Raw genomic sequence first — 13,427 nt, 5'->3', positions numbered from 1 at the left:
TGTACTCAGACGTACGGTTTTTTTACACGCATAAAAAAAATTGCGGCTTGTGCTATTCTGGTCTGTTTCACGGACCAAAATCGCCCATGAAAGTCTATGGGAGTATTTAAAAAAAAAAAACTCGGCATAAATGGATGTTGCGTGTTTATACACTAGAGTTTTTATGCATATTGCATTGGGACCTTGGGAAGGAAAATAAGGGACATCAATTGGGCCTTCTTGCACTTTTTTGGCATACGTTGAATATTAATGTAAAAAATGCACATGTGCACCAAAAACGTACGTACACATGCAATGAAAAGTGTGCCTTTTTCATGGACCAACATTGCATTCACCTGTGTGAATAGGGACTTATACAAATGAGAAAGAGTTATTCCCATCACAGCTAGCTATTAATAGGGGGTAACCTGCTGATCAGTGGAAGTCCAACTGCTGGCAGTCACATTGATCTTGAGATTTCCGTCCTGGCGTGTCCAAAAGTGTTAGCAGCAGATTCTGCAGCATCGCACCTCCTTACTCTTCAATGGGACCGGTGGAGATAGCCGAGTTGAAGCACTTGTCTTTCTCCGGCGCTTCCATTGAAGTGAATAGAGTGGCAGTGTGCATATGTGGGCTTCACTGTCCATGCTTTGGGACGCACCTAGACTGAAATCTCAGGATCGGTGCTAGTCCCAGTGGCCAGATATCAAACAGTTAAAGGGGTTGTCCCGCGAAAGCAAGTGGGTCTATACACTTCTGTATGGCCATATTAATGCACTTTGTAATGTACATTGTGCATTTATTATGAGCCATACAGAAGTTATTAGAAGTTATTCACTTACCTGTTCCGTTGCTAGCGTCCTCGTCTCCATGGTGCCGTCTAATTTTCAGCATCTAATTGCCAGATTAGACGCGCTTGCGCAGTCCGGGTCTTCTTCTTTTCTGAATGGGGCCGCTCGTGCCGGAGAGCGGCTCCGTGTAGCTCCGCCCCGTCACGTGCCGATTCCAGCCAATCAGGAGGCTGGAATCGGCAATGGACCGCACAGAAGAGCTGCGGTCCACCGAGGGAGAAGATCCCGGCGGCCATCTTCAACCGGTAAGTAAGAAGTCACCAGACCGCGGGGATTCAGGTAAGCGCTGTGCGGATTTTTTTTTTAGGTCCCTGCATCGGGTTTGTCTCGCGCCGAACGGGGGGGGGGGGAGGCTGTTGAAAAAAAAAAAAACCCGTTTCGGCGCGGGACAACCCCTTTAAGTTGTCCTGTATCCACAGTATAAGGAATAACATGCTGTGATAGGAATAATCCTTTAAAGAGGCTGTAAGAAGTAGAAGAAACAGGCGTTTTCTATTTTCCCAGAAACAGCGCCACTCTTGCCCGTGGGCAGTGTTTAGTATTGCAGCTCAGAACTCAGGCTTTTTCTAACTTGTAACTTAAGTAAAGCATTGTAGAGCTTTGTGTGATCTCTGCTATGTCCTTTTCTAATTACAGACTGCGCTGGAGATGCTGCTCTTAAAAAATCCACCAAGGTTAAAAACTCATCCACTAGCGGGTTACCACTATGCAGGTAAGACTATCCCATCGGGGGTGCACTCAGCACCCAGCCACACACTGGGTCACATAGGAAGAGGTTAGAAATAGTCAAAGGACACCATTTAGTTTTAATACAGTTCTACATTTAGACAGTGTAGAACAGCGGTGGATGCAGAGTGCCAAAGAATGTAACGGCTCCATGTAAATGTTCAGGATAGGATACACTTACCCGCCAATCTGCACTTAAAAAAAACTAGGCCGCTAGGTGTGCCCTTACTGGTTTAGAAATAGTGTAATAAACAGCTAACCACTGATATCTTACCCCAGACCAACCCCCAAAATAATAAAACAAACTGTATATACAAGTTGCAAATATTTGAATCCTTCATATTACCGCCATACTGTCACTGAACAAGACCCACTATAGCAAGACCACCAAAAAAAAATATATAATAAATAGAGATGAGCGAGTATACTCACTAAGGCACATTACTCGAGCGAGTAGTGCCTTAGCCGAGTATCTCCCCGCTCGTCTCTAAAGATTCCGGGAGGGGCGGGGGGCGGGGAGTGGCGGGGGAGAGCGGGGAGGAACGGAGGGGAGATCTCTCTCTCCCTCTCTCCCCGCCGCAACTCACCTGTCACCCGCGCCGGCCCCCGAATCTTTAGAGACGAGCGGGGAGACACTCGGCCAAGGCACTACTCGCTCGTCTCTAATAATAAACAGAGTATATACATTTTCCCTTCCTTACACAGAATCTCCAATCGTGAAAGGGCCGGGGTCTCTATTAAAGTGGTCATTCAGTGGTTTGTGGCAGCTCATTATTCCTGCTCAGTAAATACAAGATGTCACACTTTGCACTTTTTGGATCCCGTGGACTGAGGAGTGCAGACTTGATTTTGGCGTCCGTTTCCACCCCATAAAACGGAGTTAGGATCTGTACCTTGATGCTTTTATATACATGTCAAAATGACACGGAGAACAATGCTAGAGTGAGGTCTGAGCACAATGACCGCGCGCTGACACCGCCGAGCACAATCTACTTATTACTTACTTATCACCTTGTGACCAGGTCTCACTGATCCCGGGTGATGCAACCCTCCATAGATCTACACAGCGGCTCCTCTCCGTCAACTTCATAAGAAAAGCTTTCATTATCTGTGTGACGGTAGATCCATTGCACAAGGGAAGGTAACACAACACTATCTAGATGAAGATAACCATTAGTGTTTTATCATAGTCAGATAGTCTTCATAGGGTGGAAGAACACACAAGGAAATTACGCCATTCCAGACTCTCCAAAAATGGCCGCCTTGATTCATACCTAGGTTCCAGTCATGTAAAGTAATCCTAGTGGATCCTCAGAACTTTGTTGTTTTTTGTTTGCATTTTATTTATTTGTTTGTATTTTTTACTCTACTTTGTAACATAGAAATCTGGAAACCATCAACAAGTAGGCATCCTGATGTCAGAAAATTATATTGTTTTTGTTTTTTTTAATTATGCATTGTATATCCAAATAAAGTTTATTAACCCCTTGAGTGGCGGGTTTCTTACCCCCCTGTCAGACCCACCAGGGCAGGTTTTTTAAATGGTCTAATCATTTAATTTCAACTAATTTTGCAGTCGCGTTCCAAGAGCCATAACGTTTTCATTTTTCCATTGACACTGCTATATGAGGGCTTGTTTTTTGCGGGACAAGTTGTACTTTTTGATGGCATCATTTTTGGGTATATATATAATGTATTGCATAACTTTTGTAAAAAAATTTGTAGGGAGATTGGGGGAAAAAAAAGAAATTCTGCCATTTGTTTTTTGGATTTCATTTTTATGGCGTTCTGCGTGCAGAATAAATAGTGTGATAACATTATTCTCCGAGTTAACACGATTCTGACGATACCAAGTTTATACAGTTTTTGTATGTTTTGCTATTTTTGTACATTTAAACATTTTTTTTCTTAAGGGTTTGCTTTTGTGTCGCCACATCCCAAGAGCCGTATTCATTTTATTTTCCCATTGCCAGAGCTCTAGAAGGCCGTGTTTTTTGCGGGATGAACTCTAGTCTTCATTTATCAAATTTTTTGGAACATGTAAAATTTTGGTCACTTTTTATTCCATTTTTTCTAGAGGCAAGATTAACAAAATCTGTAATTCTGGCGTGTTTTTTATTTTTATTTTTCACTGCATTCTCTCAGCAGTATAAATAATATAGTAAGGTCATTCTACAGGCCGGTACAATTATGCCAATACCAAATTGTAATAGTTATTTTTTCTTTTTCACAACTTTTTCACACTTAAAAAAAAAAATAATAAAAGTTTAAATCACCCTCCTTTGCCATATCTATAATAAAAAAATCTAAATCATAAAAGAAAAATACATATTTGGTATCACCGCGTCCGTAAAAGTCCGATCTATCAAAGTAGTGTATTATTTACCCCGCACGGTGAACCTAGTCCGTAAAAAAAACCCTGCCATAAATGCACTTTTTCAGTCACCCTGCTTCCCAGAAAAATGCAATAAAAAGCGATCAAAAAGTTGTATGTATTCCAGATTGGTACTAACGTAAACTACAGGACATCTCGCAAAAAATGAGCCCTTGCTTAAGTACATCAATGGAAAAATAAAAAAGTTATTGCGCGCAGAAGATGCAGCAGAAAATAAGTACTACAGCAAAAAAAAAAACTATTCAAGTTTGGTATTGTAGTAATCGCACTGACCCATAGAATAAAGTTATCAGGTCATGTTTCTTGCAGTTTGTGCGCCGTAGAAACAAAACGCACTGAAAGATGGCGGAATGTCTTTTTGCTTTCATTTTACTCCACTTAGAATTTTGTGAAAGTTTTTCAGTACATTATATGGTACTTTAAATGGCACCATTGAAAAATATAACTCACTCCGCAAAAAACAACCAGCCCTCATACAGCTACGACGATAGATAAATAAAGGAGTTATGTTTTCTTAAACGGGGGGAGGAAAAAAAGAAATGGGGAAAGAAGAAAAAAAGGGACCGTGTCATTAAGGGGTTAAATAATGTACTAACTTCCTTCTCTGGGTCATTATGACGCACGGATACCACATGTGTGATTGTATTATTTTTATTTTTTATTTTTTACAAAGAAAAGGGAGACAAGTTTTTTATTTTTTATTTTTTTTTTAATAATGTTTTCCTTTTTTCCTTTTTTTAAAAACTTTTGTCCCTTTAGGGGACTTCCACAGAGACCCATCAGGACTCCCTGATCACATTCCGGGGTTCTGATGGTGACAGTCCTTTACATGCTGCAGTCACATAGACTGCAGCAAGTAAAGGGTTAACACAGCAGAGATCAGAGATTTTCTCTGATCTCTGCTATAAGAGCTGGTGCCTGGCTGTCCTCTGACAGCTAAGCACCAGCTCTCCCTGCCACAGAGACCATTGGCTTGCTTCTGACAAGCCAATGGTCTCTATGGCAATCTGTAAACAAAGCAGGACTTTTGAATTCAGAAGCTGGAGATTGCCGGCAGATCGGCAATATCTTCCAGTCCTGCAGTGTTTACTGTGGGTCTGTGCAGGCAGAGCACAATGCCACAGTTTGTGGCATTGTGCTCTGCAGCTCCGATAGTGATACATAGCCTGGAAATCTTCCGGGCTATATCACTATCGGCAGTGGAGCTCGTCCCGGAAAATTTCCGTGCATGCCACTCAAGGGGTTGAGGGTTGACTATGACCAGGAGATGGCAAAAGATACAAATGCAAGTGTTCTAAAAGCCAATGATTTAAAAAGGAAATGATATATGTGTAGCAACGATAAGGCCAGACTTCTGGCTTGTTTTTTCTCCTTCACGCACAGATCCCGCAAGGGAAATCCTGCACGGAATCCGCCCGTGCCCGCTGCCAGCGACCCTGCTTACCTGCCATCTCTTCTTTTCTTCTGTACTGCGGATGTGGTGCTGGTGCACATGTGCAGTATAGATTTCCCTGCAGCAACGCTAGGCAATGACGCAGATCCCCATGACCCTTCTGCAACGCTCATTGCGGAAGGTCAGCGGGGCAGGCGGCTTCCATTGACTTCAGTGGAAGCCGTCTCTGCAAAGCCGACTCAAAAACAGAGCATGCTGCAAATTTATTTTTTGACACATTGTGTCCGCAAATATAATTCACATGTGTGCATGGAGCAGAGGAATCTCCACGCACCGTATGGCAAACTGAGCAGTGGATTGCCCGTGCCGGTGACCAGCATGGGATCCGTAATTCAGTTTGCCCCATGTGCATGAGGCCTAGGGGTACATGCACACATATCGGAAATGCTGCGGATTTGGCACAGCGGAAAAGCTCATCAGTAACTGCAGCAAAATCCGTACCGTTGATGTGGATTTTGACTGATTTCAGCCTGCAGATGATGCTTCTCACCTCCCAATAGTGAGTGCTGCCAGCATCAAGAGCGCAGCGCACACAGTCACCCAGCAGCCGCTAGTGAGCGCTGTCAGGTGGTACGGAAGTGGGCGAAAATCCACAACATTGTCACCATGTGTGAACATACCCTAAAGGGAGTCTCCATGCTATTTCTATCCCTAGGATAGTTCATTAATACAATAGTTGATCGGCTAGAGCCCACCGCTCGGGATTTTTGTTGATCAGCAGTTCAGGTGCCCACTGTCAGCACCAAAACACAATGTACGGAGCAGAAGCAGATCGCTCAGATCACTGTGTAGTGGCCGGTGCTGGTAATTGCAGGTGCAGCTCCCATTAAAATCAATTGACAGCTGTACCTGCAATTACCGTCACTGGCCACTACACAGTAGTCAGAGCTTTCTGCTTCCGCTCAGTACTCCTGTGTGTTTTGGTACGGACCATGGGCATCCAAACAGCTGATCGACTGGGGTCCCAAGCGGGAGATCTCAGCCAATCAACTGTTGATGATGCTGAGGATAAGCCATCAATAGAAATAGTCCAAAGAAGCCTTTTAACACATGAACATGTCATAAAATATGAATGTTTGCACTGGATATGTATGTATTAATTGGCAAGTATTAGTGATGGCCACTAGCGCTCATATAATAGCACTCGAACTCTCGTGATTTACTGTTAGTTCTACCAAGATATACTTTTATCACCTATCCATAGCTGACCCACGAGAGCGAGGGGCACGTGTCATCCCATCTCCTCACTGCCGGCTCACTGCAACGAGGAGGAGACTGAATGGAGCAATGGACGTAAATGCACTGTGTCCCTCCATTCACTTTAAATGGGACTGCTGGAGATAGCCACGGCTCCATTCATTCTAATGTCTCTGTGGGAGAGAGAAGCGACTCCGCAGTGACGAGAAAAGGGAGGTATTGACCCCCATTCTTGGGATCTGTAGGGGTCTCGGCGTTAAAATTTGGATAGGTGGTAAAAGTTGGTGCAACCCCCTTTAAGCTTGGCAATTATAATTATCGGTAATGCTTGTGCTGTGCGGCCGGTGCGTTGTCATGATGGAGGAACCAGTCACCTGTTTGCCCACAGAGTGCTGAGTGTTAAGCAATTTTTAATGAAAAACGGCATGACACCCTTGCTTCACCCTCCGTAATGTCCTGTGGCAGACCATCTGAGAAGGGGTCCGCAGACATTCGCCTAGCAACATAAGCCTGTACTAGTAACGCCTTGGCCCACCATTAGAAGACTCCTCTTCCTTTTCGGGTACCCCCACGTAGTTGTCACATTTTCTGGCACAGACTGAAACTCTGTTCATCTTCGTATTTTCCAGGATCGGACTGCTGGACCAACAACGAGAAGAAGAGTTTTAACAAAGCTATAAACACCTGCAATAAAGATTTCTTCCATGTCCAAAAGATGGTAAACGCCTCCTTTTATTACATAGTAGAGAATGTAATAACCTTTGTATGCATCGAACGATGAGCGACTACCTAATATAAATCCATCACTAGAAGAGGAGACCCAACCCCTTAGTCACCGCGCATATGCCTTTTGACGGCCTGTATCGGCGATCTCTCTTCATACATCCTGGGTGCCGGCTGTTTCTTACAGACGACACCCGGCGGCAACAGCATCGATAACAACAGCATCGTGGCTCATCGGGACTGTTAACCTTTTAATGGCCGCTGTCAAATCCCCCTAATGATGTTCGGGGGTCCTGTATGGCCCCCGTGATGAGATAGCAGGGGGATGTGCAGGTGTCATGGCAGCTGGGGGCCTTCTGAAAGGCCCCAGGGCTGTCATGGCAGAGTACCTATCAAGCCATGCCTATGATGTAGCGGAGTTCGATACGGTGCCCGCCCGGTGACCCCAGCTAACCTCTCTGCTCTCTTCTTCTCTGCTGCTGATGTGCCTGCCAGCGCACATGCGCAGTACAGAGGATGCCGCGCCTGCGCTATGACGATGACGTGGTTCCTATGACCATTCTGCAATGATGCCGCGGGATGGATGGCTTCCATTGACTTCAATCGAAGCTGGAGGTGCGTAACCCGCACATTATTGCAGCACGCTGCGATTTCTTTCCCGTGAGCGTAAAATCACAATCAACTTCTGCTCATGGGCTATGGGCTGGATTTGTTGCAGAATCCGTAAGCTGAATCCCGCTCCGGATTTCGCAATGCAAATCCGCCCATGTGCAGAAGGTCTAAGGGATTGTCCAGGGTTAAAAGAAAATTGGAATTCCACACCCAACTAGTGGACGGATGTGGCGCTGTTCTTGGGAGCTTTGTTTTTCTAATGTTGGACAACCCCTTTAAAGGGTTTGTTCATCTGTGTTATATTGAAGCCTAAATGGCTTTTCTAGGACATAAAAAAACAGCCTTAAAATGAAATAACATTGAATACTGCCCGATCCCGGGCGCTCGCTGTCCAGCTCTGCAGCCCCAGTGCCTGAAGAAGTGATGGGTAGACCGTGCATGTGACCGCTCAGCCACTCACAGACCTCAATGGATATGGAAGAATCGCTGCTGAAGCCTATGAGTGGCTGAGCAGTCACTTTCGCAATAAACAGCACATAACCGACAGCCATTTCCTTTGGTTTGCGGGCACAAGGGCAGCGCTGGACAGGGGGCCGCCAGGATAGGGGAGTATTCAATTTTATTTCATTTTAGGCCCATTTCACTTTTTTATGTCCTGGAAAAACCCTTTTAAAACAACCTTCAGGTTTTACAACAAAATTCTGTCCTGGGACAGGGGGTTATATTACCTGCAGTCGTTCCTTTCTGCTGCCCCTCAAATCCACCAGTTTTGGACTGCAGCAACATTCTAACTACATCGTGCACAGCTTTCTGATTGGCCAGTGCTGATTACCAATGGAATGTGTCATCAGAAAGTGACCTATTATATAAATCACATTTTTATGTTAAACGTGTATTTTTTATGAACTTTTTGTGATTTTTATTTTTTTATTTTTTATTATTTTAGTTCACAATATTGCATTTTTTGAAAAACCCTAAAATTCTGCATTTCTCAAACCACAGACCCTAATCATGGCACTTCCTGTTCTGTAGAAAAGGCTTTGCAGCAGTTCTCTCACTAACATCACAGGCAGGATTACACTGAGAGGTGACACCTATATGTAGATAACACAAGATCCACCATTCACATTAGGTATAAGCTGTGACTGTCTACTCCCCTCCCTGCACAGTGATGTCCGCATAGGTCACAGAGCAGGTCTAGAACAGTCTCCTACAAGTCAATGGGTCAGCAGTAGAGATGAGCGAGTATACTCGCCAAAGGCAATTGCTCGAGCGAGCATTGCCTTTAGTGAGTATCTTCCCCGCTCGAGACTGAAGGTTCGGGTGCCGGCGCGGGGGAGCGGCTGTCAGCAGGAGGGAGCAGGGGGGAGAGAGGGAGAGAGAGATCTCCCCTCCATTCCGCCCCGCTCTCCCTCGCAGCTCCGTGCCCGCTGCCGGCACCCGAACCTTCAGTCTCGAGCGGGGGAGATACTCGCTAAAGGCGAGTATCCTCGCTCATCTATAGTCAGCAGCTGTCTGTTAGGTGAATGGCCCATGAAGCTGCTGTAAAACATTTCTATAAATGCAGCTCAGGAAAGATTCTCCAATCAGAAAATAAAAACAAAAAATGTTAGTCTATTATTTAGATAGGTGCCTGTCTATAGTCGGGATCCACCTTGTTCTGTGCTCCCTTCTTATATTATGGGGTCAGTATGCTGGGAAGCACTGTTGGGGGGTGTAGTAAAATTGGCTATATTTTTCAGTCTAATGAGGCCTCTGTGGTTTTAATTTATACCCTTTGGATGTTTGAAAAAAAAACAAAAAACTAAATTTAGTTTGATGTGAGGGTCTTTGGTTTTTGCAATTTCACAACTTTACTGTTTTTTGGTTTGAGATTAATGAAGGCCCTCTCTCTGCCCTTGCTGCATTTTGGTAAATCCTGTTAACACCAGACACAGCGCCTTACCTGGCCTCATGGCGCTGATAACTGGAGGCCTGGGAGGAATATGTGGCTGGGTCCGATGAGTCACAGTACTGTTTCGGGGTGATAGTAGGGGTTTTGTTTGCCGCAGACCCATGAACCCTGTTTGTCAACAATGCATTGTGCAGGCTGGTGGTGGTTCCAAACTGGGGTGGGGTGTGTTGTCATGGCATGGGTTGGGTACATAGTGTTGTGTACATAGTGTTTCGCCCATAAACGTCATTTGACCAGTGCCCGCTACGTTTCACTGCTTGGTGACCATTTACTGCCCTTCATGCATTTCATGTACCCCAACAATGATGGGATATTCCATCAGAATAATGCACCATGTCTTTGGGCCCAAGTCATCCAGAATTAGTTTGAGGAGCATTCTGGATATTTCCTAGATATGGTGTGGCCTGCATGTTTGCCTGACATGAGCCCAATCGAGCATTTATGGGGTGTGGTGAAGAGGTGCATCTACAAATCCCACATAGCTGTGGGTGGCTATTCATATAGCATGGCTCAACATCCCTCCAGCCATCTTCTGTCCACTTGTGGAATCTGTGCCACGTTGAGTTGCTGTACTTCACCCAGCTAGAGGGGGTCCTACACAATATTAGCTCCTGTCCCAGTGACTTTTGTATGTCAATATACAGTATATGTTCTGTATAAAGACTTCCCAGCTCCCCCTGGAAACCATATGCACTACCCTTTAATGCCAGATTTTGACCAATAATGGGGCCACTCCACGGTCAACTTTCCATCCATATGTAAAGTTCAATGATAAATTAAAATTTTGATAAGGGAAATGAATAGGATCTAAACAATGTAGCAGCAGAGTTCACATAGATGACAGGACATTAGATAGTACAGCAGGCACAGGTAGGTGATAGGTGATACCTCCTCGCCCAGCCCGCGTGCTGTGATACATGTTGGGTTCATCCCCGGTGCAGAGATGGCCATCAGTCTCATTTCTTCCCGACATCATCCAGGTACAAGTGTTCTTTCATCCTGTGTTGGACCAACATGAGAAAGTAGCAAGTGATGGGAAACCTGATATCTAAGAGAGTCTACAGCGACCCCGTCACCAGGACTTGTAGGAGGTGAAAGGGATATTCCGGTGTCATCCACTGCACTGTGGGGATCAATTCTGTACGGCTTTTAAGATCTCCGCTTGTTGTCATTAAATGGGAACCTTCATTATTTACTTCCAGTAAATACAAGTCCCAACTGGTCATGTGATGGACATTTTCTGCGTTTTTGGTGTCATGTTTTTTTTTTGTTTATTTTTTAGGTGGAAAATGTTACTAAATCTCCAATTAGACGGGAAGAGTGTTGAGTAAACGATGCCTGACACTCGTCCCCGCACCTGCACGGGAGCTTGTATTGCTGGCTCACAGCGGGAAGGCTGCGGAAGACTTCTCTCCTGATGCTCCCCCGCCCCTCTGCATTGACATAATGTAGCGGTCATTCAGTACTGCACATCTGCTATTTACACTGAGCGATCAGCTCATCGTCCATCATTTATGCAGCATAATCGATGGACGATCAACTGATCGCTCAGTGTAAATAGTAGCCGTTCAGTACTGAATGTCCGCTATGTTAACTCAATGGAGTGAGGCGGGGTAGAGCATGGAGAGAAATCTCCATCAGCCTTCCCGCTGTGAGCCAGCGATACTAGCTCCCATGTAGGTGCACAGAAGCTGGTATGTGCAGGGACGAGTGTCGGGCAATGTTTGCGCAACATTCGTCCCGTCTAAATGGAGCTGGCGCGTCCATACAGTGAGCTGCTTTCTGCAGGAAGCAGGCAGGTCCTTTCTTGCTGCAGTGGTAAGGCTTGGTATTTCGGTCTGTGTCCCATTCATTTCAATGGGAACTTGGCCTGCAATACTAAGCCTGGCCACTGCTATAAGAACGGAGCTGTCTGCTTCCTGCAGAAATCAGCTCAGTGCACGAGTGCACTGGACCGATCAACAGCTGATCCTGATGATGGTCCCCCGCCGATCTGCTGAGAATAGGGCATAAATAGTTTACAACTGAACAACCCCTTTAATATTAACTCTTGTTTTCTAGATAAAGACGAAAACAGTGTCGCAGTGCGTTGAATATTATTACACTTGGAAGAAGATTCTGCACATGGGCCGCAGGCAAAGGGCACGTCTCACTGAACTGCATGAGGATGACACGGTAAGTGTGTAGTGTGGAGAAACGCTGAGCCTGGGTGGTCACAGGTATATTTCCTATTCTTCATCACTCACCGGAATGAAGGGGCCGGCAGTAAATGGAGGCAGTATGTCTTTGTATTAAGGAGAAACATGGCCGCCATACAGGCTCTAGTATGTGCATGAAGCCTAAAATTGATCAGATCCAGTGGGTCTTCTGCCCTTTCATTCAAGCAATCTGCGGTGGTGGTCTTGCTACTCGGACCCCTATTGCTTTCTGAAACTTATCCTAGTACACAAGAAAGTTAAGAGGGTGTTCTAGGCATTTACTATTGATGACATATCGTCAGAATAGGCCATCAATGATTAATCAGCCGGTGTCCGCCGTTTATCTTCCCCGGTGATCAGCTGATCCTCCGACCTGCAGTCAGTGCAGTGGAGCCGGATGTCCGTATTATCTGCTTCCATTGATTTCAATAGGAGTGAAGCCTTTCTATTACATTACACCTCCAGCTCTGACCACTGATCAGTAGTAAATGTTGGAATACCCCTTTAAGCCATATAGGACATTTTGATAAATTTGGCACAAACTTGTAAAACCATACATATTGCTGCGGTAAATCTCCAAAATGTGAACAGGATGATTCCCAATTATGCACCCACAAGAACTTCTACCCATCTTCATTACAGTGTGAAAGCAACCCTCTGGGCCCGGACATACACAGATGGCCGCACTGCTTCTCTGACTACCCGATGCACACTGTGTATCAGTATGCATTGGTAGTCTTAGACATTACACGCTGCTCTGACTGGCTCATGCAGGCACCTCTGGCCAATCAAAGCAGCGGACAGTGTCAGAGAGGTGGCGCTGCTGAGGTATTGTTCCATCTATCCCTATTTGCATATTTCCCAGAGGAGCATGGATAACCTTCTAAGTCTTTTCACTCACCTTCTAGATGCTCTCCTCAAGGAGAAATGATACCCTTCCTGACCTTAGTCTAATGACACATACTATCACACAGTGCGCATCAGGTAGTCAGAGACACATCTTAGGCCTTGAAAGGTCTTTTAAATGAGGAGTTTCCTACAAAAAAAACACATCAACTGTCCACACAATAAGTCATAAATGAATGACCGATGGGGGGTCCAACCACTGACAACCCCAGGGATCAAGAGGACGCCGCACCGTAAGTCCCCATAGTGAATGGAACGGCGATGCATGTGCTTGACCATCAATCTATTCACGGTCTATGGGAATAGCCAATCACTGCACTCAACTGTCTCCCTCGTTCTCGTAGAAGTGAGTTGAGTGTTGGTCACGCATATGCACTGTCGCTCCATTCACTAGGGGGAGCTAGGTGTACCAATCACAATATTACTGGGGGTG

The 13,427-nt window shown here is 45.3% G+C and overlaps 1 protein-coding gene across 2 annotated transcripts in view; it reads left to right on the top strand.

The window, feature by feature from the left end:
- The window catches only part of TRERF1 (transcriptional regulating factor 1), a 138,672-nt gene that overhangs the window by 114,648 nt on the left and 10,597 nt on the right, over positions 1 to 13,427 (top strand). For both annotated transcript variants that reach the window (XM_066595584.1, XM_066595583.1), the window contains exons 12-14: positions 1,467 to 1,542; positions 7,231 to 7,319; positions 11,952 to 12,065. In XM_066595584.1, the coding sequence (XP_066451681.1) occupies positions 1,467 to 1,542; positions 7,231 to 7,319; positions 11,952 to 12,065 (279 nt within the window). The remainder of the gene's footprint in view (positions 1 to 1,466; positions 1,543 to 7,230; positions 7,320 to 11,951; positions 12,066 to 13,427) is intronic.

Source organism: Eleutherodactylus coqui, chromosome 3 (assembly GCF_035609145.1).
Source record: "Eleutherodactylus coqui strain aEleCoq1 chromosome 3, aEleCoq1.hap1, whole genome shotgun sequence".
Taxonomy (NCBI): domain Eukaryota; kingdom Metazoa; phylum Chordata; class Amphibia; order Anura; family Eleutherodactylidae; genus Eleutherodactylus; species Eleutherodactylus coqui.
Note: the sequence above shows the minus strand (reverse complement) of the source record. Positions and strands in the feature narration are given on the sequence as shown.